Here is a 24,213-nt window from a genome sequence, read left to right as displayed (position 1 = left end):
TCACATCCAAAGAGAAGCAGGGTAACAGTTCCTTGCTGCTTAATGCCAATTGCGACCATCACAGCAAAGCAATTTCTAGTCTCCCTGCTGCTGGATGATTGGGAAGCTGCGGTAGGAGGAGTCCCTGGGATAGTGCTGTGAACTTGCAGCCTTTCTGCAGTTGCAGCAGGCTGGGAAGGAAGGTGTGGGTACAGGGAGCTGTTTCAAGGACAAGCGGAGCAGAGATTTTGGCATCGCTGCCTGCTGTTTTCTGAGCACAAGGATCTGCTCTGCTGCAGGTGGATGTGGAATTGGGCAGTGCCTCTGCTTGGAATGGGGCAGGGCCCTGGAGCAGAGTCTCTTTACTGATTTCCCCATGTTCCACAGCTGTGGCCTCTCCCAGCTTCCCACCCCAGTGGCAAGGAGCAGAAACAAGACTGTGCCAGGGAGAGAAGCAGAAGTGGGAAGGGAGTTGACATAGGGGTGCTGCAAGATTTAGGGAGGAAACTGGGCATTGCTACTTCTTGTGCTTGGCAGGCTTTGATGATTGAATTTTTGACCTTAGGACTGTTGCAATTTGTGTATCCAGAAGGGATAGCTGTACCGCTGTGAAACCAAGTACTGCTTAAACACTAAGGTCTTTTGTTGCTCCTGATGGTGTAAAAAACCATCAGAGCTGTGCTTAGTCAAATGGGGACACTGGAGTGCCAAAAGGACGGTCTCCTTCAGCACATCCTTTCATGCCCCAAGCTGTCAGGGTTCGTACAGCTTTGTGTGCCTACCTTTCCTTCAAGATGGATCTTCATAAATGAATTTTTACTTGGATTTAAGAGGACTTCTGGGGCTGAAGGCAAGATCCTGGACTACAGAACTGCTTCTGAGACTGCAGCTGATATCTGCTTAGGATCTGTCTCAAGAGACTAATCTCTCCTAGACTAGTGAATGGGGAATACCCATAGGAGACCTTGTAGCAGGATGAGGTCTGAGAGTTTTCCAGAAGAGGCTAAATGCAGAAGTAGAGAAGTTGTCCCTTTCTGAGAATGGTCTGCCCTTTTCTGTTTCCTTCTGTCTCCTTTCAGAAGTTAAAGGAGACCCTTGAGACTAGGGCAGAGGAAAAAGGGGAGAGTATACGCACTGCTAGCTTAGATTCTGGGAACACAGTAGTGATTTTTCAGTCGTGATTTTCTACTGTGCATTACCTGTGCATACCAAAAGCTCTTCAGAGCTCTCATGGGCAAAAAAAGCTGAACTAAACGTGGTCGGTTCAGACTATGGCTGCTGTTGCTCCATGGAGCACTGTGGAATGGTTCTCTGTAGAGGCACTTTCTGTGGACTGGGAACAATAGCTGTGTGCTGCTTTAAAGGCAGGGCAGGGAGGCCGTCCCAACCCATCGTTTGCATTCAAAGTATGACGCATAAATGGGCGCCTTGAGACATGGGAAGGAGCGTTTGTAAAGCTAACCAGAGAATCCTGTTCTCCCTCCTGAGAGGAGGTGTAGGTGTGGGAGTCAGAACCCCGGAGCCAGAGGGAAGTCTGGTTAAAATCCGTAACAAAATAGCTGAGACCCTTCTCACGTTAGTCATCAGACAGCATTTTTTCTCTCTCTGTGTCGAAGCATCTTCCAATCAAAGTGGAGGGAGTGTTGAGTTGAAGGGGGGAGAAGCAGGACTACGAGGAAATTCTTCCCTTCGCTTTTTAAATTAAAACCATCTGCTTTCTTCTGTGCATCTCCAGATGATATCATGGGCCTGAGTAGAAAACTCCCATGAAAATCAAACATCTGGAAGTCTGGTTAAAATTGTCTATAAGGTGCATTTGAAGAGGCTGTCTTATGAATGTGCCCAGGCAAATATAGTACAGCAGATGAGGAAGTTTTTCCAGTAGACCAGGCATATTTTCCAGAAGTCTATTGAAAGCAGGAGAGAACTAAGTTTTGGAAGGTAGCTTCGATGTAGTTTCATGGCAGAAGAGGCAAAAGCACAGCTTTTTGTGAGTCTTCTACTTTGATTTGCAGCATTAGGTTGTTAGAATGAATGCAGCTCTCTGGATTTGTGGATGCTTCAAATTTGGATAAATACCTTAGTTTTGTTTTTACATCTCTTGTTTAGTTCCATGAGAGCCTGAGCTAAGGCAAATGCAAGCTGGAGCTGAAAAGGAGGAGGGGGGGAAAAAAAAAAAAAGGCTGAGCTCTAAAGTATTTGTGCTGGAAAGTAGCCCAGAGAGAGTAAAGGAGAAGCTTTAATTAGAAGCAGCTGCATAGCTGATGCAGCCCACAGGACATTTTCCCATTTCAAACTCTCTAGCTTTCAGAAATCATGATTTGAATTAAGTTATATGTGAAATTTGTTCTTAAAAGATTAAATTCCTGTTGAAGTAGGTTAAGAGACCTCATGTGCTTCCAGAAAGTGCCAGAACAAACTTCATCTTCCTGTTTCTTTTTCTGAGTGTTAGATGGAAAACTGAGGAGAAACAGTGGCTTTTATTTGGAAAAGATTTGGTTTCCTGTTCTGAGCATGTCATTTGGAGCTGACACAAGCTGCTATGATTTTAAGCTGCTCTGTAGACAAGTGGGGTTTTTTTCCTCTCCTAAAGAGAACTTGAAAGAGTAGGTTGGGATGAGAGCAGAGCAGGGGTGGTGGGAAGCTGGAGCTGCTGTTGAGTTTAATCATATCCTTTAAAAATGTCTGGACTTAGACTGCATGTTTTCAGTTTTTGCCTCTATTTTTAGAGAAACAATGTGGTGCCCAACATGAATCAGGAGCAAATATTTGCAGTTTGCCTACACCAACATTTAGAACTAAATTACACGTATTTGTGCCTAGAAATGTTGATGACAGGAGACATGATTGAAAATCTGGACTGTAGGTTTTTTGTCCTTTAACATTCAAAAAGGATTGCACTGAATTGCTGGAGGGCAAAATAGCATAACTCTGTGACCAAGCACTTCTCCAGGAGGAGAACAAAATGGTGGGTACAAGGGCCATGTGTACCTGACCTACCAGCTTTCCACATGCAGGCATGTTCCCTCTTCCAAATATAAAGAGCTAAAGTTAAAAGAGTTCTTGCTGTTCCCTCTTGAAGCGCTCCCTCATGTTTTTCTGATTAGCCTCAGAAGATACCAGAACAAGCCTAGTCTTGGAGTACTCTTCAACTTTGTACCAGAACATTTGTGTACAAAATGCTGGGCTGTTTGTGGGTGATGGTTGTCTTGTTTCAGAGCACACATCTCAGCTTTTCTTTTAATTCATACCAGAAATACTCTTAATCAGTGTTTAGGCTCCCTTCTCCATCTTGTCTAGGGGCAACAGTTAAATGCACCTTCCAGTATCCCTGAGAGGAGATAATTTTGGGGGTTTGTTTACTTGTGGACAAAACCTGAAATGTTCCTCTAGACTTTCTGGTTTGTTTTACAGCCTTTAAATGAAAAAGCACTTTAGCACTTAAATTCTAGGTGTGTTTTGGTATATTTTGTAGTTGCTGGTGGAGTGGGTGGTGTTGGAGGAGCTCTTGTTAGCCTGATGAGATGGCCTAGGTGGGGTTCTGTGAAGTTCTGGTTTGTTGCTCTTTCTTTCATGGTAAAGAGAAGTGCATGTCCTGTGCCTGCAGCTGTTAGTCCGAGGAGCTTGGTGTGCTGCTGCGTGGTGGTGATGAAACCAGGAGAAACCCCTGTCTTGTAAGTCTTGTAAGACTTTTGGGACTGAAGTTCAGTTTGTCTTTACACAACCATCAGCTGCACATAGATGTCCAGAGACATGATTTAACTGTGGTTGCCCAGACGGTCTCTGAGCAGAGCCAGTGCACCGTGTGCAGGCTTGAATGCCGTGGGAGTCGAGCAGTGCTCCAGCTTCTGGCACAGCTGTCTTTGCCGGGTGCCAGATTTCGATGTGATCCAGCTCCTACAAAGCCGTGCTGTAGCCCACTGGCGTTTGGACTGATTTCCAACCTGAAGCAAGGAGAGATTTTGGATGTTAAAGGAAGCCTATAGCACTGTTGTGGTTTAGGCCCAGAATACCCCGAGACTGCCTCTTGTGTGATGTGGCTGCAGCTCACGCTGTCCCACGGCCTTCAGCTATTACACCAAGGATGGCACAAGAGGCAGAGGATATTCTGCATTGGTATTGTCTCAGGATTTGCTTTCTGAAACTTTATTAATCCTTCCTTGCCCTGCAAAATCTCTTCTTTCATGTCTGTTCCTGGGTATGAAGTTGAAAGTATTAAGGTATGGTGAAAGGAGCCTAATTTGGGTGTGGGCAATGGTAAATTACAATTACGCACATATGACTTTCCTGCTTTAGACATATGGCTAAAGCTAGTTAATAAATTTTAACATGAGAAAAAACAGTTGTGGTCATCTAGTAATGACCCCTTGCATAACTTGGATAATAACCTCTCTGAATAGCTTTGTTTGAACTAGCGTGCATACTCTCCCTGAAACAGCCAATCCTGGTGTTCTTTTAAACAAGCATGAGTGATGGAGAAATTCCACTGCAACCTTAAATGCGTTGTTCCAGTTGTTTCTCTCTGCTGCTGAGAGACTGTGTGTAAGTCTGTGTCTGAAAATAAAGATACAACCCTATTTCTAATTTGAATTCATCTAGCTTAAAGTTTTAAATGCTCAGTTCTGTTATCCTGGTATCTTCTAGATTGGGGATTATTGTTAAATCTGTGTTTCATAGTGGATACTTGGAGCTTTTGATTAATTGTCTTGTTCCCTTTTCCCTTTGCTAAATAGACTGAGCCACCTGAGCTTTTCATTGTGGCCAGAGTTTTCTAATAATCATTACTGTTGGCTTCTTTGAATTCATTTGAGTTCTTCCCTCTTAAAGACCAAACACCAGAACTGATGTAATGGTTGTACCAAGCATTTATCGCGTGTAGCATAATCTCATTTATTCCCACTTGATATTTGCCGTTTGTACGTGTAAAGTATTCCTGGCCAAACTGTCACGCTAGGAATTCACATTTATCTGACTGTTAGGAACCCCCAGAGCAAGTGTGTTGTTCCCAGCTCAGTTTCCTGTTTTGGGGTAGATGCCCTATGTGTTTTGTTTCTAGATGTATGACTTTGCAGTGCTGAAGGGCATTTTGCATGCTGAGCGCCTTATTAAGCATGTTGCTACTATCAAGAACCTGTCTTCTCTCTTACCTACATATTTGACCAGCATCGATGTTTTCCATTGTTAATAATCAATAGATATGTTGAATAGCATAGTAACAAAGGCAGACTCCTGTAGGATTCTGTTTAAAACATAACTTCATGACCATTCTTTGATTTTTCAGCTGGATTTTAGAGCCTGTCTGGTTAGTTGTGGGGTTTTGTTGTGATGGGGGTTTTTTTTGGCAGTGGTGGTTGTTGTTGTTTGTATGGTTTTGTTTTTCCCCCCGTCCAATCTACAGTACACTTTTAAGTGCATAAGGAAAAAAGCAGTCTCTTTACTGCTACATTCCTATTTGAGGACTAGAGACTTTGTGTACTTGTTGCAGTTGGAATCTCCTCCCTTTAGATATGAGTAACTCACTGATTTAATAATTGCCCCTTTCCTGATCTGGAACAAAGCATATCTAATGTTCACCTCTAATTTTTTTTACAATGAAATATGTTTTCTCTGGGGCTGTGTCTTGAGTTACTCACCAGTTAGAGCAGGCAACTGTGCACTACAGAAAGAGCTGCAAGTGGACAGTCCTGTGTGTTAGGTGTTATTTTTATCCAGTGTATTCCCTTGCAGCTTTCTGCTACCAGATAGAAGCAAATGGAGCTGGGGGGGGGCACAGAGGTGGGCTTTGCCGGCTTGCTTGCCTGGATCCTCTATCTCTGGCAGTTAAATGGAAAATCCGTAGTACAAAGGCCAGTTAAAAGATGGATTACAGCTGACAAGCGTAGTCAGACTGTATTGACATAAGTTTAGGTTAGAGAGGAGTAACTGCAATTATTCTGCAGTTGGAGATCTTTGTATAAAATATTGCCCTGGTTGTAGATAGTGTGTGTGTACTCGTTTTTCTGTGGGAGACAGAAGAACAATGACCTTGTCGTTAGGGTGCTAGCCAGGGGCGTGGGAGACCTGACTGCAGTGCTTGTGTTGCTATTTGAGTGCAGGCTTCAGCAAGTCCCAGTCCCAGATGCACTTATCAGCATGAGGATAACAGTATATTCCTGTCTCACGGGAGCCTTGTGGAGAAAGATCTGCTACAGATCTTCAGGTCCCCAGACACTGCATTTGCACAATGTTTATAAATATTTTTGGGAGATGGATAATACCTGGTGTTAATACCTTATTAAACTGCTTGATTTTCTTCTAAAAAAGGATGCTTGTCAGAATGGGAGTAGGTGCAAGGAATCGTTACTCAGCAGTTCTTTAACACTTAGGCTTTTACTGAAGTTTTGAAGGGAAGTACAAGAACAAGGTTCTGCATTTGATACAACTCTGATTGAATGTGGTATTTATTTTGCAATGAGCGATTTCACCATTTGAACTTAAGTTTTCAGTGGTCTCACTTGAGACAGTCCCACAGGAAGTCCCTGTTACATGTGTGACGTCAGCCTTTAGGTTTTCAATTACGGCAAACTTCAAGGCTTTCCGTGGTCATGGGACTTCATTCCTGGAATCTTCCCAGAACAGCAAGGCTTCAGGTGGGACTGCTGCAATTCATTTCTTCTCTGTTGCAGGTGTCGAGAAGGCTTTCTTGGAGACTACTGTCAGTACAGAAACCCCTGTGAAAGCAATACCTGTAAGAATGGGGGAACTTGTGAAGCTGCATCCCTGATAGGAAAACCGACCTGCAAGTGTGCTCCAGGATTCACGGGGGAGGAATGTCAGTACTCGGAATCTCACCTTTGCTACGTGTCCCAGCCCTGCCTGAATGGAGGCACTTGTCACCCCCACAGCCAGGACACGTACGAGTGTGTCTGTCTTCCAGGTTTCACAGGTGGGCTTCTGCATTTGTACCTCCAGACCACCTCCTTTGGGAATTGCTTCACCCTGGAATGTTCTGGGGCAGTTGTAATATGCTCTCAAATTTTCGAGTTCCAGCACAGGAAATGAGAGGAAGTCTAAATGACTTCATGACCAAAAAAAGCAAAGGAGAATAGGGAATCAGACTCCCTACCCTTTACACGTAAGCAGAAAAATATTTGGATCTTGTGGGGTTGTCCACATGGGAAAACCGAATGCAGAAACTACTCTGGAGTGGCTGTTACACTTTGAATTCAGAGTCTAGTCTGTAGGAAAAAAAAAAAAAAGAGCAAATTTGGCCAGCAAAATCTTTCTATGAGAAAACTATATTTTGATGCCTGAGGGGAAGCATGGGAACTTATTCCTTTCACTCTTGAAGGGGAGGTAGAAGAAGAGTGACTGTCAGTGTGTGTAGTATGACTTCAGGTCATTTTTATAAATCACAACATTCTATATCTTGCTGCAACCTGGTAAATTACTTCATACTGTAACCACAAATTAATTTTCATTTCAAATATAATATGGTAAAAGGCAGACATCAGTTTTCCCGTAATAATATGAAGATTTAGTGCACTAAAAAATTTGAGGTAGCCTGAAAGACATACTGTTTTCTACAGACACAACGTTTTGTTAATCTGTCTTGATTTCCTGCAGGAAAGGAATGCCAGTGGATTGATGCCTGTACATCTCAACCTTGTGCCAATGGGAGTACATGCACTGTGTCTGGAAATAAGTTCTCCTGTACCTGCCTGGCTGGCTACACTGGCCAGAAGTGTGAGATAGATGTGAATGAATGTGCCACGCTGGGCCTGTGCCAGCATGGTGGGACCTGTGTCAATCTGCCCGGTTCCTACCGGTGCCAGTGCAAGCCGGGTTACACAGGACACCGCTGTGAGAGCGTGTACGTGCCCTGCTCCCCATCACCCTGCATGAACGGGGGCACCTGCCATCAAACCAGTGACTTCACCTTCGAGTGCAACTGCCTGCCAGGTAACGCTTCAAAGAGCTTGGGTTTGTAGTCTTGTCACTGCTCTCCTGTCTGTGTTCTTCCAAAAACTTGTCTTGGAGTTTCTGTGGGATATGTGTGCAATGTCAGGTGGAAGGGAGAAACTTCAGCAGGGTGGGAAGCTCTGTAGGATGTTAATTTGTGAGTGCTGGGGTTTCATGATACAGAAAGGAAGGAAAGGGAAGAAGGTTAGAAATGACAGATTTCTTTGGAACCCAGTTAGAGTCAGAGAATCAGATAGGTAAAAACTATGAGGTAGATTCAAGGAGATTAGGGTGGTATCTCATAATGCCCATTTGGAATGTGAAATTCTACGAACATAAACATCTACCAATATATAGTTTTGTGTCAGTAAAGGCCTCCGTTAACTTCAGTGTTTGAATGCAGAATGAACATGTGTCTTTCTCCTTCTCCATCTGTTCCCGTAAGACACACCAAGTTCTATTCTTTTCTTTTTTTCCTTCTCCAGTTCCTCCAAATCTAACAAGATATCAGTTCCAACTCACCACACCCTTTTTGTCTCCAGATAAATTTTGATTGCTTGTTTTTTGATGCTGTTAGCTGCCCTGAGTTCATGCACAGCAGGGGTGACACGCTAGCTCAGGATCAGGGGCTGCATTGGTTTCGTGTCAAGCTGTGCTCCAGTCACCAAGGCACCCATCTCTACACATGGCCATGTGTCACCTGGTTGGGATGGTGGTCTCATCCTGTCCTCCTCCCTATCCACTTGTCATCCTTGACCACAGGGCAGTACTAGTCGTCTTTGCATATCAGGATATTTTTAGGCTGATTTTTTTTTCTTTTACTGAGTAATTCAACTCCATGGGAAACTGATTGTTTGGAAATGCTTTTGACTAGACTTCCTACTTGAGTGTATTGCAGTTTGGCACACACAGACTTGGTGTGTGGTAATCTAGAAAAGTAAACTCCATTCCCATAAGCATGTCTCTGTTGTTATTTATGAGAAAGATGTAGCTGCCCTATACTGTTTAGGATGAATATAGAGTGGCTGTGTTCTCATGAGGATCATCTGGAGTCACAGGTCTGTGTGGAAAGGGTATTTAGAACTTGTGAAAAATGTTCTCTTTTTGGAGACCTTTGTCTTGAGGTGTTGTCTGAAATGACATTAAATGTACGTTGCCAACCTTAGACAGTGTCTGCACAACTACTTATGCTTGAAGGGAGAGTGCTTTGAAAGAGTCTTTGAAAATGCAGTATCTTAACTAACAGTTACCCTGGAGGAATTTATTGCTTTTCTGCTTTGCATCTTTTTAAAATGAAATTATAAATCAAGTCTCTCTGGATTAACAGTCTTGTCCAGAAGTTCAGAATTTTCTTAAAAGTCAGATCTGATTAGCCAGTTCAAGGACTTTAAGGCCTCATGCAGGAGCAGTGTGGTGGGGAGAAGAAGAGAGAAAGATGAAGTTGGAAGGACTTGATCCTGTAAAGCTGATGAGACAGTTTGCTTTAGTGATTCTCTTACAGGGGCACGAGACTAAGTAGGAGCAGATTTTCCCTTAAACAAGTGTGTGGGCTGGCTGAAATATAGTCAGGAAATGAAAATGAGATTACTATAGTAACAGCTACACACCTACACTCCTCACACATTTTGGATTATTAGCTGTCTTTTTTGACTTGTTACACAGTGTTTATAGTGGGAGTGAGTTAATGTGGCTCTGAGAGTCTTTACTTTTCTATTTCCTGTATTTGTTTAAGTTGGCCATGCTGTTTTGCTAGCTTGATTTTTAAAGCTAGTCATTTGAAAAACAGCAAAAAAGGGAGCTGTTGGAGAGGCCCAAATGCTTACATTAAACTGATAAAGACAGGGCACCCAGCCATTTCTTTCCCCCCTTAGTGCAGAGCATGCAGAGCAAAATTTCTAAGTGTTGGAAAAGGTTCAGTCTGGGAAGGAAAGGTCAACAGAAAGAGAAGAGAAATGGTGGCCTGTCACGCCTAGGGAGGATGTGAACAAGGCCTGCTCCTCTGGAAGAGTGTGCCAAGATTATGGACTAGAAATTCCTCTTGAGACTCCGTCTCTGAATTGGAGCAATGTCGATGATACTGTGACTATAAATGGAATTGCTCTGGCCCTTCTGGACTGCCTTAAGATGGTGCCATCGCTCAGTGTTGTGGCCACAGAGGCAGGAGGAAGTTATGTATCTTGAACTGCTGGAGTGGTTTTTGATGGGATTTTGCATCTTGTGACCTGTAAAACTACTTTGAAGAAACTGTGCCCAAGCAGCAATTTAGGCATAATTAGGCTACTCCTGCACTGGCCCTGAAATGGGTTCTTGTTTTCTGTAGATGTTTCCTTCTTAGCGTTTCAGTGAGTTTAATCTTTTTGTAAATACAGGTAGGTGAGAGTGAGAGCTTGAAAAGGTAGGAAAAACCTAGAACCTGGAGTTGTATGTCACAGCAGCTTTTTCTACTGTCACACAAGTACTGTTTATGTACAGTGTAGTCCAGCTGCTATTTAAAATTCACAGGTTCCCATGTCACTTGTGGATATACACAAACAAATCCTGCATTAGGTAATCCATGAAGTCATGTGTGTTAAGTCAGCATTTGGTGGCAAGCATCAAGTGAAGTTATATATATACACTGTTGGTATTGCATCTGTCTGGAAGGTAACCTCATTTTTATCTAGCGTAATCATTTTTCCTCTGGGCTTTGTTGATTTAGGTAGAAACAGGATTGTAGACAAGAGAGCATGTTAGGTCAGTCATAACAGTGTAGTAGTGAAAAAAAAAAATTCCTTGAAGGAGATGTAACCTGAAGCATTAGCAACTCCTTTGAATATAAGAATGAGCTCGTAGTTATAAATATTTGACAAAAAAGGACTTCATTTGGCAAGTAACCTTTAATGGAATGTTAAACAAGTCAATAGAGGAAGTTCTTAGCTGGGAAAGTGATTATTCATTGTTATCCATCAAAATAATTACCCATTAACTAAGATAAGGACCCTAGGGAATTCCAAGGGCTTGTTCAGGAAATGATCTGTCAGGCTGGAGCAGGCTGTTTATGAGAGCTGGAACACTTCCTGGGAAGAGGAAGTAACCTCACGCCGGTTCCTGGCCGAGCATCACGCTGTGCGGTGAGCACCACGAGTGGGGACTGACACACACGGAACTTCCTGTGGTGGGAAGCCTCTGCTTGCTGAGGTTTGGAGATGAGCTCTCAGGCTCTCCATGGCAGCAGCCTTGGGAGTTCCAGGTGGAGTGGGTGCCCCTCTGCTCCAGATGAGTAGCCTAGATGCTACCTGGAGTAGCCCAGCTTCATTTTAGCTCTCTACATCCCTTATTTCCTGTCAGCAGACCCTAAGTCTGGAAATAACCTGACGTCTTTCAGGCATAATTTCCTGTCCCCAGTACTAACTGGCCCTGTAGAAAGTCTGAGGTGTAGTTTATAGGTTGAAATAAGGCTGAAGGAGTAAGATTTGGAGGGAGTTGGATGTGATGCTCTGGAACAGGGTGGAGATTTCAGATGACATAGGAATAAAGTTATCTGCTTGTGTCAGTCTGTGTACTAGGGGAGGAACAACAAGCTGTTAGCAGTGGGAGCACTTTTCCCCTTGAGGTTCTCATTCCTTAGTTCGATGTGCTTGCAGATATGGAGCAAAAGTCAGGATATGTATTGCAACCTGCTCTTGTGCAGAGAGAAAACACAGGACAACATGTGAGTCCCAGCACAGGGGGGAACAGGAGACAGTGTCAGGTGTCCAAATACATCAAAACAGTGAACTCTGGCTTTCTGGAAAAGAGTCAGGTTATATAACTGCAAAATTAGATCCTGGGACCCAGCTAGAGAAAAGCTCACATATCTCAGAGCAGCTCTTTGGTAGTATAACTGGTTAAAGTGTGAAAATATAGAATGGCTTGGTGAGATTTTAGTGTTGGGGTGACTTCCATGCTTTATTCTCGAAATAATTGGGCCACTTTAAATTTGTGTAAAGTACAGTGAGATAGTTTAAATGCCTGCTGTCAGAAATGTGTTTACTAGAAAGTAGGGCTGGTCTTCATATTATCTAAACTGAAGGGATAAGAACTTAAACCTTTTGTCTTTGTGGTTGTGGGTGTATTTCCACGCTGATCACATGCTGGCCTGAGTGCAGTCTGTGGTCAGTGGGATGATTCCTCCAAGTTGAAACACAAGCTGATAGGACACCCCTGAGTTTTACAGCTGAACCTTTGCTCAAGCTTGGTAGCTTTATACAGTCTTAAACATAGGGATCTAAAGCTAATTGTTTTCCCTGGTAGTTGTTCCTCAGAAGCTTTTGCCAGGAAGATGCTGCTGTTATGATTAGGACTCTGGCTAAGCATGTTATATTTCCTCTTTGTTATAAGTTTCTCTACTGCCATGAAATTTCTAGGATCTTGGGTGGAGGTTGGAAGGGCTTTGAAGGGAGAGAGTAATATTGAAGGTCTTTTAGTTTTGGTTTGGTTATTTTGGCTTTTTTTTTTAATGTCGAGCCTGTTCCTTGCTGATAGATGCTAATGCACTTGATACAGCTTGGTACTTCCCAGCACTTCTGTAGAGCTGGAGAAGTTCAAGGGATGGGAATGCACATGAATCACCTCAAGTCTCTTGAGAGCAGCAGTAGTCTGGAGAAGCCGCCTCAGAGCTTTATAGTCTCAGTCTCATCTGCCACACAGCATGATCTGCATTGGACCAGATGTCACTTAGAGGGTCTGTGTGACTTGACACAGATGTTATGGAAGTGTCTGGAACAGGGCATCAAAAGTAGAGGGGTTAAAGCATAATTTTGGATGAGAGAACTGTGTCATGTTAATATTACATTCCAAAGCAGTGAAGAGGCAGAGCTGGTGTTTTAAATTAACATGTGTGTTCTGGAATCATTTACTTCATCCACATTAGCATGCATTCCACTTGTGCTTTGATAAATAGCTCTCTCATCCAGCAGAAATGACAGGTTTATTTAATGAAGCATGAAATAAATCAGCGGGGGAAATCAAGGGAAAGACACATCATTGACAGCTCCCTTCCCTAATGTCCCCAGTTCTCCTTCTTTGAAAATGAGAGGGAGCTCTAGCAAGGGTATTTTGTCAGTGTGGCTGTGTTCATTAGGAGCCTGGATTTTCTTTGGGGAAGGGTATCTGATTTCTTCTGCTTTTCAGGCAGGGCTTAGTATGTAAGCATCACTTGGGTGGTGGCTGATTTGTTCATTGACTGGCTTGTCTAACACTGAAGAGAGCCAGATCAGGAGTTCAGAAGATCATTTTCAAAGCATGAACGATCTTTCTTTGACGTATCCAAGGCAGATTGTGCTGAGGCATCCATGAAGTGAATGCCAGCACTTTTTTTGGCTATGGGAAAAACTTGTCCTGGCTGATGCTTGGTGGGCAGTGAGAAGTTTATCTCATGGTAAATGAAATGTCTTGGTCTTCACTTTGTTTGCTTTGAATGACAGTGCTCCTTAGTCACTTAAAGAGAAAATCCCCATGTCTTTTGGGTTGTGAAAACATAGTTGGACATCTACCCATGGTAGAAGTGTTTTAACTGTGTCACCTGACCTGCATGCTATTAGCAAAGGCATTCAACAAAGTCTTGCTGCGTGGAGGTTCATCAGGATTGGGTTAACAGGGCAAATGTTTAAGAAAAAAAAGGAGGGGAAGCTTCGTGAGGGGTGAATTCTCTTCAAAAGAGGTTGGAAGCCCATTTCAGTTTGCTGTTGTTTCTGCTTTATCCAGGTTTCGAGGGAAGCGTCTGTGGACACAACGTCGACGACTGCCCGAATCACAAGTGCCTGAACGGGGGGGTTTGTGTGGATGGGGTGAACACCTACAACTGCCGCTGCCCGCCCCAGTGGACAGGTACGTTCTGTGGGGGACCAGCACAGGGACTGTGGCCCTCACCCTGTGCCTGTGGCTGCAGTCAGGGGCAGATGCCAGTGTAGCCCTTAAAAGAAAGCTGTTGGCATCAAAACCACCACAACGAAAGGCAATTTCCCCATGAGTGTCACTTCTCATATGGATATACTTTGTAAATGGATAAATGTTTTCCAAAAGCACAGAACACAGCTTTGCTGTTACAGCGGCGTGCACATAACAATGCTTTGCTGATACATTTAGGGGTATTTCTAAGATGGGATAATGATCGTATTGATTATAGTAATGCTGCTGAGCAACAGGGCAAATCTGAAAGGAGGCATAGGTGGGGGAAAAAGGAGGGAAGAGAAGTGTATATATGGGAAGCTTATGGTTTTGCTACTATTATTTTTCTGCTTGACTTATTTTTATCTAGATTTCTCTGACTAGCAAAGCTACTTTTGCTACATAAATGAGTCTGGTTTTACTCTGAGTCTGAAGGGGAAAAAAAGCATGAATTTCAAGAAAGTGTTATGCACAATATAAGGAAGCAGCTTACAGGAAACACAGTGTCATATTTAGTTGCAAAATGTCTCCATACCTCAAAAATAAACAAATACCTCCGGTTATGGGGTGAGTTTTTTTGAGTCATACTAGTCTTTCTTAGCTGGCACACTTTTTCAGTTGAGTATGGTTTTGCCCTTATTTGAAAATCATAGGTAAAAAGAAAGACCTAAAACGAGCTTTAAAATGCTTTTTTTTCTCAGAGAACATTCATTCTCATTGTGAACAGTTTGTCATTAACTGCAAAGGAGGCTGCCAGTTAAGAACCCTCATTAACTTAAAAAAATTATATATTCTTAAGTTAAAACCACATGAGAGTGAGGTGCACCACAGCTTGCATAACTCTTTGAAACTACGTGTAAACAGGAGAAAATTAGTCCTCCCCTCAATGAGCAAGTGTCCTTGCTTCTGTACTGCTTCTCCATGTCCTGAAAGCCTGCAGAGTGAAACCTGTAAAGGAAAACATGAGAGCTTGGGTGTGGAGACAACAAACCCTTAGTAACCCCTAAAGTCCTGCTCCATTCCACAGAAATTATAACCCTTATGATTCCTAGCATCTGTCAGTAGCAAATTAATCTCAGTCTTACTCCCAAGTATAGAGGATATAATGATCATGAGCATACAGTCTCCAAGGGGTTATTTTGGCATCATAAATTTAGCTTGGCTTACAGGATTTAGGTGGATGTCTGCTGTCAGCTAGGGATGACTTCTGCAATTCACCTGAAAGAGGCCTTGGTGGCAATAGGCTGTGATTCTGTTTGGTTTTGTGGTAGATTGTCTCCCCAATCAACTCTTTGCAGTTGTGGTGATTCCCTCTCTAAACCTCTTATGGGCTCTGATTAACATTGGGGAAAATTGTCAGACCTGTGTTGTGGCCCATCTTGTGCCATCTTTCTCCAGTGTGGATGGTCTTTCCAGAAAACCTTGTGTGTGTGAAGGATGCTTCCCTCCAGTGAAACCCTGGAAAGAGAGAGGAACTCCCCAAGTGTTATGTTCCCATGGCTTTCTAACACAATTTGATGGAATGGGCTTTCTGAGAATTTCCTTTGTTTATGGTTCAGCTGAGGTTATCAGTGCAGCAGTGGTTTTAGGTGATGGCTTCTCAAGGCTGTTGTCTTTCTAGGCTTAGGTCAGTGTGGAAATAAAAATGATCTCACAATTTAGGAAACAGCAGCTTGGCTATTTGACCAATGAAGGTTAGAACCTTTATGGAACTGAACTCTCCTGTCTGAAATGCTCAGTCCAAGTTTCTATGACTCCTCTCTGTCATCTCGGTAGCATTTTCTTGAAAGAAACTTTTTTTTTTTCTGAATGGACTTCAATCCCTTTCCTGCATCTTCAGTTAGAGACCAAGGAGGTGAGGAAAGCAATACACATCCAGCTTGGAGACATGAGAGGTGACACTGAGGCAGGGTATGAAGCAAGGAAGGTGGATAGAGGACTTGTGGAATAGTTTGGAGAGAAAGATGATATTTTTTCAAGATTAAACTGCAGTTGATGCTGACAGGAGTAAACAATAAAACATTAGTTATTCAGCGTTAAGGAAATGCATAAGTGGAGGCCCATCCTTTACACAAAGGGGGTTTATAACATTTTAAATCTTCCCTAAGGTAAGTGAAGAGGGGAGAGCTGAACAGGCAACTCTTTCAGAGTCTGTCCTGATAAATGTTATAGCTCAACAGGGCCAAACTGTGAGAATAAACACTTCAGGAAAACAAAAGCTTCCAATGAGAAAATGAGGTTAAAAAAAAAGGGGCCCAAATATGCATGTCTGTAAAGAAACTTCAGCAAAAAATGAAAGGATGTTAAATTTTCTAAAAATACCTGTCAGTGTAGATATGCTGTCTTCCTAACAGTCTCTGCTTTTAAGTATTTATCAACCATTCTTGGGGAAAATTGAGTTTGTCTGCAGTTTTTAGTCTTTACTTAATCTTTGTGCTGTGGGTGATGCTCTCTCATGTTTGTTAATATAGTTTGTGCTTCATGGCACAGAGAAACCAGTCCCATTCCTTGCTAGAAAAATCAAGAAGCTGTACTGCAGCTGATCAAGAAAAGTTTTGTGTAAAGTAATACTAAAGCAACCTTTACTGAAACAGTTACCATCTGCCTCTTGTAATTCCCTGACAGGTGGTAGGCTGGGCTACATAACTATGCATTTTTAAAAAAAAATACTCTTATTTTCTGCTTGCTCCCACCTTTTGTGACACTGTTTGCTTTCAGTCTTATTTCCTGCTCCTCAAACAGAGCTCACTGCTCCTTTTCTGTTGAAGTGCCTGCCTTCTCGTTCTCATTTTGCTGTTTTTTCCGTAAAGATAAAATCTTGCCTTTCAAAAACAATGATGTGAAATTCCTGCTGTCACCAGTGTTTTTGTCACCTTCAAAGTTCTCGTATTTCATATGGTTATAGTGATTATCAATCTCATAAATTTGTAACTGGCAAGACAGACTCGGGTGTGTTTGTGTGAAACTGCCCCAGATCTTTCCTGTTGCGGAATGTTAACTGATTGTTGGTTTGTTTAAAGATGACTTTATCTTGTCCCAGGATACGGCCTTTGTTAGAACCAGTGTTTGTTGGGTCCTTTCAAAGCACAGTGTTGCATATGTGTAATCAAACTCCACCTTTTCATCAGTCCTGGGTGCTTTTGTGAAAGTGTGAAGTCTGTGCATGACAGGCCAGAGAATTTGGTGTAAGTGTGATTCGAGTCGAAGTTAGCCAAAAATCCTGGCTAATGTCAGGATAAAATGCCATGTGAAGGCTGTTTTATGCTGCTGTTCTGCAGCAATTAAACCAGCCTCATTGTGGTCTGAGGAGGAAAGTCTTTACCTTCTCTCCCTGCTCCCATACACTCTTCCCTTTTCCTTGGGCTGGCTCTGGGATTCGTTGGAGTGTGCCACTTTAACTCCCTAATCTAGTAAAAAATCCTGTCCAGCTGCTTTATTTTTTTCCCCTTTCTTGCCTTTTTTCTTTTTTTTTTCTGGCATCAGGAATTAAAATTCACCGAGCAGTCTCACGGTGAGTGGATGCAGAGGAAGTGATGGCAGTCTGGGTTGAAAGTCATATGGAAGATTAGGGTGTCCTTCCACACACATAGGGAAATCATCTGAGGGTTTAAAGGATGCTCAGTCATTCTAGCTACAAGTCATCTAAAGAAACAAAGCTTTAAAATGCACCTGTTGATTGTTGATCTAAGCTGTGCAGCTTTGGGTCAAGAAAGACATATGGAGAATTTGAGTGCCTAAGTGATTACCAATATAAAATGCTGTAAATGCTTAGGTTTTTCTTGTATGTCTAAGAAAGACTCCTGCTCTCTTGAAAAGTCTGCAGTGTTTCAGAGGCTCACAGTCAATCTGTCTTTGGCCCAAATCATGTTTCAGGAAGAGTGCACAGCAGAGATAAAGATTTGTGTCTCCATGGAGTTAAGTCTTTTGCACAATTTGCTCCTGAAGCGGTGCATCAGAAGCTGTGGGATCGAGTCTCTGGGTTTGGGGGACACTGTGCCCACTCTCAAGTGGGTTTTGGAAGACCTACATTGTAGTACTTCAGTTGCAGACTTGGCCTGCTTGCTCCCTTTCATTATTTCTGCCCCTGTGGCTGGGAAGGCGAGACTCCCATGGCAGTTGTATTTATTTAGGCTTTGTTTTCCCCTGAAAAGAGGAGTCCAGTGAACTGTATATTTTAAAATCTAGGCGACCTTTGTCTCCAAGGGAAGCACAGTGTGCTAACAGCTGACTCCACCAAAGAACTCCAGCACTGGGAGCTAGCTTAAGCAGCAAATGTTTGTCTTGAGCAGAAAAGCTCTTCAGGCAGCAGGGCTGTGCTTTTTAATTAAAATATCTGTTAGCTTGGTCATATGCTCTTAAATACTAGCACAAGGGTTACTTTTTTTGCAGAGCTTTAGGCAGGAATTTTCAAAGTGGGGTGTTAAGGGTTCGATTCCTATTTAATTAGAGTAATATTTGTTCCCTATCTTGGTTTTCTTTGAAAATCTCAGTCTTAAACTCTGGGCAGTCATGACTTTTCTTTACTAAGAAGGGGGATAAACATCAAAAGGCTAACATTTAACATTTTAATGTAAGGTCATATGCTCTGGTATTTTGTTTTTTAAAACTTTCTGTGCCAAATACTACTTTCCTCAGCTTCTTTGTCACCAAAGTATACAGTGACAAGTCACGTTAGTTTAGTGTTCCAAAAATTGCTGCCTTCTTAGAGTACTTAGAGGCTTAAAACATAGAGGAACTAACTGTGACAATAGGTGACATGGATCATAAATATTGAACATAGCAGTCTCCTAAATCATTAAATATACATCCTTGTTATTTTCTGGAGAGTGATGACGATTATGTGACAGAGAGCCCTGTCGGGGCTGTTCTCTTTTCCTCTCCTGGTTGCGTGATCCTAGGTGACGTCCCAAGACCTTTGTGTTAGCTCAGGGAGGCTGGGTCACGCTCCTGTGAGAAGTGCAGTTGTCTTCCTCAGCAGTGTAGCAGTGATGAGCTTTCTGGTGCTTTTCCAGTCTTTATTAAAAAGCATAGTGGCCTCTTTGGTACTGGCTGAGATCTGCCTGTGCCAAGCTTGACAAGTTGGCTGGTGTCACTGCAGTAGTATCTCTAAGAGACAGCTCTGAAAGAAGCTGGAGAGGGATTATGATTCGTTTTCTTCTGTCATGTTTGAATTGGCAGATACAAAGGAGCAGGGAGCATGTGGCAGCCTCCAGAGTTGGCAGCTCCAAGTTTGAGTGTACAAATGATTTGAAGTGTTGGACACAAACAGACTTTATCCTGTATGTTGTTTGTTTCTCTTGTGGCCCTTGATCTCAGTGTTGTGCAGAGCGGATGGATTTCAGAGGCATTAGAAGTTACACCCTTAGTCCTTTATCCAGTATGGATTCTGGAACACGTACCACAACCTCCTGTTTGCTTGGTGCTGCTTTTCATTTCCCAACTGCAAGCCTTGGGTGGGAGGTAGCAGTAATAAAACACCTGAGGTGTTAACAGCTGAGCTGATCCGATGACACAATGACAGCATCCAATTCAGACCATGCTGCCGCCTCTTCCCTTACGCCTTTGGTGACTTTCCAGGTCGGGAAATACTCTTAACAGTCAAATGTGCCAAATGATCACTTGTGGAGATGTCCTTAGGTTTTCAGCACATCTTTTATGTGTTTGGCGCCAAAACAAGCTAGGCCAGACCCCTCTGGTGAGGCTAGGTTGGTGGATGTGTGCCGTGAGACCAGACTAATAGGTAACAGTTGTTGCATCTCCAGCTGACTTGTTTCTGGCAGTTCCTGTCCCTTCCCTTGTACTTAAAATGAGGTGATTTGTCTTTGGGTAATTACTGAAGATGGGTTGCTGAGATAGCTTGAGAATATGAAGCTTTCACTGTAAGTTTTGGCTCCAACTGTTAAATTTTTTTTGCCTTGCAGATCTTTTCATTTGTTTGGTATTTCCCTGATTCACTGGGTTTTCCAGAGGAGGTAAAGAGAAGGACAGAACAGAGAGTAGCGTGGTGATGTGTATTTCCTGTAGGTTACTTCTCTGTCCTGCTGCTGTCCCCAGTCATTTCACCTGCCACCGCTATATTAAACCAGTCTGTCATTAGTGCATCAGTTTTAATGAATTTTTAATGAATCATGTTCTGATCATTTGTATTACTGCCTCTGAAGAGTTCAGTCAGGACTGCCCTCTACCCAGTAGTCTGTGGGGAGTGATTTAGGGCAGTATTTAATGGATCAGGCCGTGCATAAGTCTCTTAAAGCCCAGAGTTTTGTATCTGGGGGTTGTAAAATCCCTTGTAAAAGCCCATTAGTTCCACTGCATGCTTCCCATGTGGTTATGAAATTAAACTCTTTTCTCCACCATATTAGCCTAAAATAAACACAGATGTGTACTCTGCTCATTACAATTGTAGATTCATCTTCAATTGTTCAAATTCTATATTAAGCTCTTAAATTTTATGGTCTCTTTGATGGTATTTGACATCTATTTGAGATCTAATAAAAGCAAAACCAAAACCCCAGCACCTGAGGTTTGGGAATGGCTGCTACTGCTTTGCTGCTTTGGAAGAAAGATGCTGTAAGATCCTGAGGAAGGAGCACATTTTTGAGAGCTGTGATTCTTCTTCTTTAGAAAACTCCTGCACGGGAAAAAATAGTTGGCTTCAGTCCTTTTTTCTTGGAAACTACTGTAATACTTAAGCACAGGGAAGACATTTACTAAATACACATGCTACTCTGGCAGGTGCAAACAGTGTAGTCCATAGAATTCTGTGTGCCCTGAAATGATCGTTGGAGTTGAAAGTATCAGTCTCATTTGTTGGATTGCCTGCAGGGAGCTGTGGAGACGGCTTTGTTGAAGGGTCTAGAATTCGGATGTAATTTGGGCATCACACTTGAGATCCCTTTCAGTATTGCCTGTTTATTGCTCAGGACATTTTGGTCTGTATAAAGGTGCTGCCTTTTTCAGAGAAGTTTGAAGCTCTCTGCTTTGAGCTACCTAGTGTCAATAAAGCAAATTATGTAAACAATGAAATATTTTCTTTTGTAGACTTTGCCATGTGCTGTATCTTCCCTGCAATAACTAGGTATTATACTCTTAATTAGCTGTCTTTCTCCCTTTGTGGAGAAAAGCACTTCCCTTATAAGTCTTTTAGGAAATTTATCTCTCCATTGGTCTGTCAGATTATGAATTCTACCTCTTTTTTTATTCAGAGGAGGTGGCTTCAATACTGCAAAATGTATTCCTGACTGAGGCTGTGCCATCGCCATTGCACAACAACAAGTGTTTGCATTAGTTATTGTTCCTTGCAGTCAAATGTCGGCTCAGAGATGTTTATTTTGTTGATTAAAGCTGTGGTTGAGTAGAGGTCCCCACTGAGCTCTTCTAGGGAAGCTGATGTTTCCTCAAGGAGTGCCTGACCCAAACTTTCTGCTGCAAGTCTGTTTGCCTTTGTATTTTGCTTGGCGTTTGTGCATCGAGCCTCGCCTGCTCTTGCACAGCCCAGCTGCCTCACTTGGTTGAATCTGTCTGAAATCCCTGACTTCCTCTTGGAAAATGTAATGTTATTTTGTTAAAGCTACCACTGCCTACTGTTTCATCACCTTCTCAGTCATTAATTAGATGCTCCAGTGCGTGTGTGCATTGTTACTGAGTTATTTCAAGAAGTATGGATGGTTCTGAGGGTTAAAGATTAAATGGAATGCTTTTACAAATACACAATTCAAAAACATGGGAGCTAAAGTATTTTTCATGGATACCGTTTTCCTAGAAGGCCCAATGGTTCCATGCAATTTTTCCCCTTTCCATTTGCTGAGAAGACTCACACAGGAGCATGAGGAGACTGAGCTTTGAGCTGACAGATGTACATGTTGGGTTGCACTGTCAGTGCAGACATTTTTCTTGTGTTACAAGACAGAACTGGACAGAGGAATGTCCTTCCCCAGCCAGATGTGGTCTGCCAGCTGGCATCCTGAATATACACACGTGTGATTAGAGAGGAGAAGAAACTTGCACAGTCCTTTGGAGTGTGGCACTGATGACCTTCTGCCGTGATTAGATTTGGTTATTTATACAAATACTGTTCCTTATCTCTTAGCCCCTTCTTGAGTCTTGATAAGATGCTGTTCACCTTCTTGCTTGGTAGTCCTTTGAAACTTGGATTAAAAATGCAAACAGTTCTAATGAGCCATGCTTTCTTGAGCTACACTGGTTGTATTCAAAACAATCTCTGGAACATTCTGTGAATTAAGCCACTTTTGGAGCGTTTCTGTCTATATCTGGTTTATACTTCCCAGGTAGTCCTTTCAGGAGAGCTGGTGAGCTCTTCCCTTTGTGCTGGAGTGTTAGTCTAAGATAAGTGACAAACTTCTTCAGCTACTGAGTGGACGAGGGCATAAAATCTTCTTGAAACCTGATGCTTCCACTCACAGTGAATCTTTTAAGACCCTGAGGACCAGTTTGCAATTCTCACCAAATTACCTTTCCAGTATCACTAAACTTGTAAGATATTCTGAGTTCCAGTTCAGTCTGAGCCCACTGCTGGGGCGGTTGTGATTTTGAGAGAAATGGGACACCGCAGTCTCCTCCCAGCTCAGTTTTCAAGGAACTGATTTTTTTTTTTTTCAAGGCACAGCAAAGTATTTGCACCCTTTGCCCTACTAAATGTTTTTAGTGATTAAACTGTATTAGATCTGCTCTCAGGAGCTTTAGCCTCTGATACTCCAGCTGTGCATCAGCAGACTTTCCTGCTGGAGAGCTGTTAAGAGGCCAAGAAAATTTTCTCCTTTATGGAAAGTCTGTTCTGCCAAAGATGAAGACCTCTGATTGAACTGTCTGAAGGTCCTGCATTCAGCTGCAGGATCAATGCAGTTGGAATTGAGATTTATGCAAGCCCCCTCTAAGGTTTGGTAGGATCAGCTTTTGGAGATGTCTGGTGCTCCTTTCCAGGGTGACTGTTTTAGTGACTTGTTTGTTCAAGCTAATGCTCCTCACTTTGTGTAGGATTGTTCTAATTTTGTGTGCTGCTTTACCTGTATTAATCAGGCTTTATTTTCTTTCTGACATGGAGAAGGACTGGCTGTTTCTCATCAATGAGATCTGGTACAACTACTTGAGGGAGGCCTTGAACCCCATGTCTGCCAAAAGAGAAGCTCCTGCAGATCCTTGCAGTTCCTGAGGCTCTAAAAATGGGAGCAATCAAAGCAGCAAATATGTCTGACTTATTCCATATGGCTTTTCTGAGGGGAAATATGCAGGAAGTAACTTAGTTTCATAGTGGGCAAAAAATGCTAAGGGTTGAAGGCTGTTCCCTTTTTCTACTTCTAGTTTTCAATTTTGAAATACCACATGGACTAGCTGTTTACTTTGTACAAGGTCACTTAGAACCTGAGTTGGCATTTTACTGATTTCCCAGGCTCTGCAAATATCAAGGTCAGGCTGGGTTTTTATCACTTTCTTGGAGTAAATTGTTTCCTTTCTTGTTGTCTTTTACGTGTATGTTTCTACATTTCCATTAAAATATTGTTCAGTTAGTGTATTCGTACTTCACTAGTTCAGCCTATGTTTGTTGCTATGTGTCTTTTAGAAATTTAATTGAAACTAGCAAGAGCACAAGAAAAGAAACACCTACACAAACTTGCAGCTGGATGATTTAACATTCAGTAGTTGTGGCATTCAGAAGTCACTTGGTTGCGGGGATGTGTATTACACTGTGCAGTTTGCACAATCCATAATGGCCTTTGCACTTGGAAGTTGAATTTCAGTTCTGTGAATGAAGGACTTGATTCTTCCTGAAACTCTTAACAAGCAGAAAATAAGCTTGCCAACTTATATGGCTACAAATAAATATATTTAATTTTGTTACAGTTAAAGCAGCATCCCATAAATAAACTGTTTCAGAGAACTCTTGTCTCATTTGATTTTAAATCTCAGTAACCTGGCAGAAGTTTTCAATTAAGAACAAGGTCTTTTCATTAAAATACTCAATAGTAAAAGCAATAGTTAATTGTTCATTTATGCCTCTTAATATATTGAATTGAATTTCCTTTGTTTTTAAAACAAACTCTATTAAGCTGGGGCTCTGATTCATATTCATAATTAAACACAAATACAGTTGTGATTTGGTAGCTGCAAAAGGAGCATTAGCAATCAGAGAAGCTAAGTGAGGATCAGATTCAAGCAGCTAAAATGGGGTATGCCTTTGAGATACAGTTCAATTGCTTGAAGAAGTTTAAGCTCTGCATTTTTCTTCTCTTGTGGAGACATTGATAGACCTTTTAAAAGTTTATTTTAGTTTATGGCTGCAGAAAAATGGAATAACCTAGGACATAGGGTATTGTAAGGACATCAATGATGTCACTTGGTACTGTCTTTTCTAGAAGTGGAGAATGAGTA

The 24,213-nt window shown here is 42.3% G+C and overlaps 1 protein-coding gene across 1 annotated transcript in view; it reads left to right on the top strand.

Moving 5' to 3' along the window:
* Positions 1 to 24,213, top strand: part of NOTCH2 (notch 2) — an 83,025-nt gene that overhangs the window by 12,028 nt on the left and 46,784 nt on the right. The window contains exons 3-5 of the mRNA XM_017729680.1: positions 6,645 to 6,904; positions 7,585 to 7,920; positions 13,645 to 13,767. Coding sequence (XP_017585169.1) covers positions 6,645 to 6,904; positions 7,585 to 7,920; positions 13,645 to 13,767 — 719 coding nt within the window. The remainder of the gene's footprint in view (positions 1 to 6,644; positions 6,905 to 7,584; positions 7,921 to 13,644; positions 13,768 to 24,213) is intronic.

This window comes from Corvus brachyrhynchos, unplaced genomic scaffold, assembly GCF_000691975.1.
Source record: "Corvus brachyrhynchos isolate BGI_N302 unplaced genomic scaffold, ASM69197v1 scaffold101, whole genome shotgun sequence".
In the NCBI taxonomy this organism is placed as follows: Eukaryota; Metazoa; Chordata; class Aves; order Passeriformes; family Corvidae; genus Corvus; species Corvus brachyrhynchos.
The sequence above is the reverse complement of the archived record's forward strand: the minus strand, read 5'-3'. Positions and strand labels throughout refer to the sequence as shown.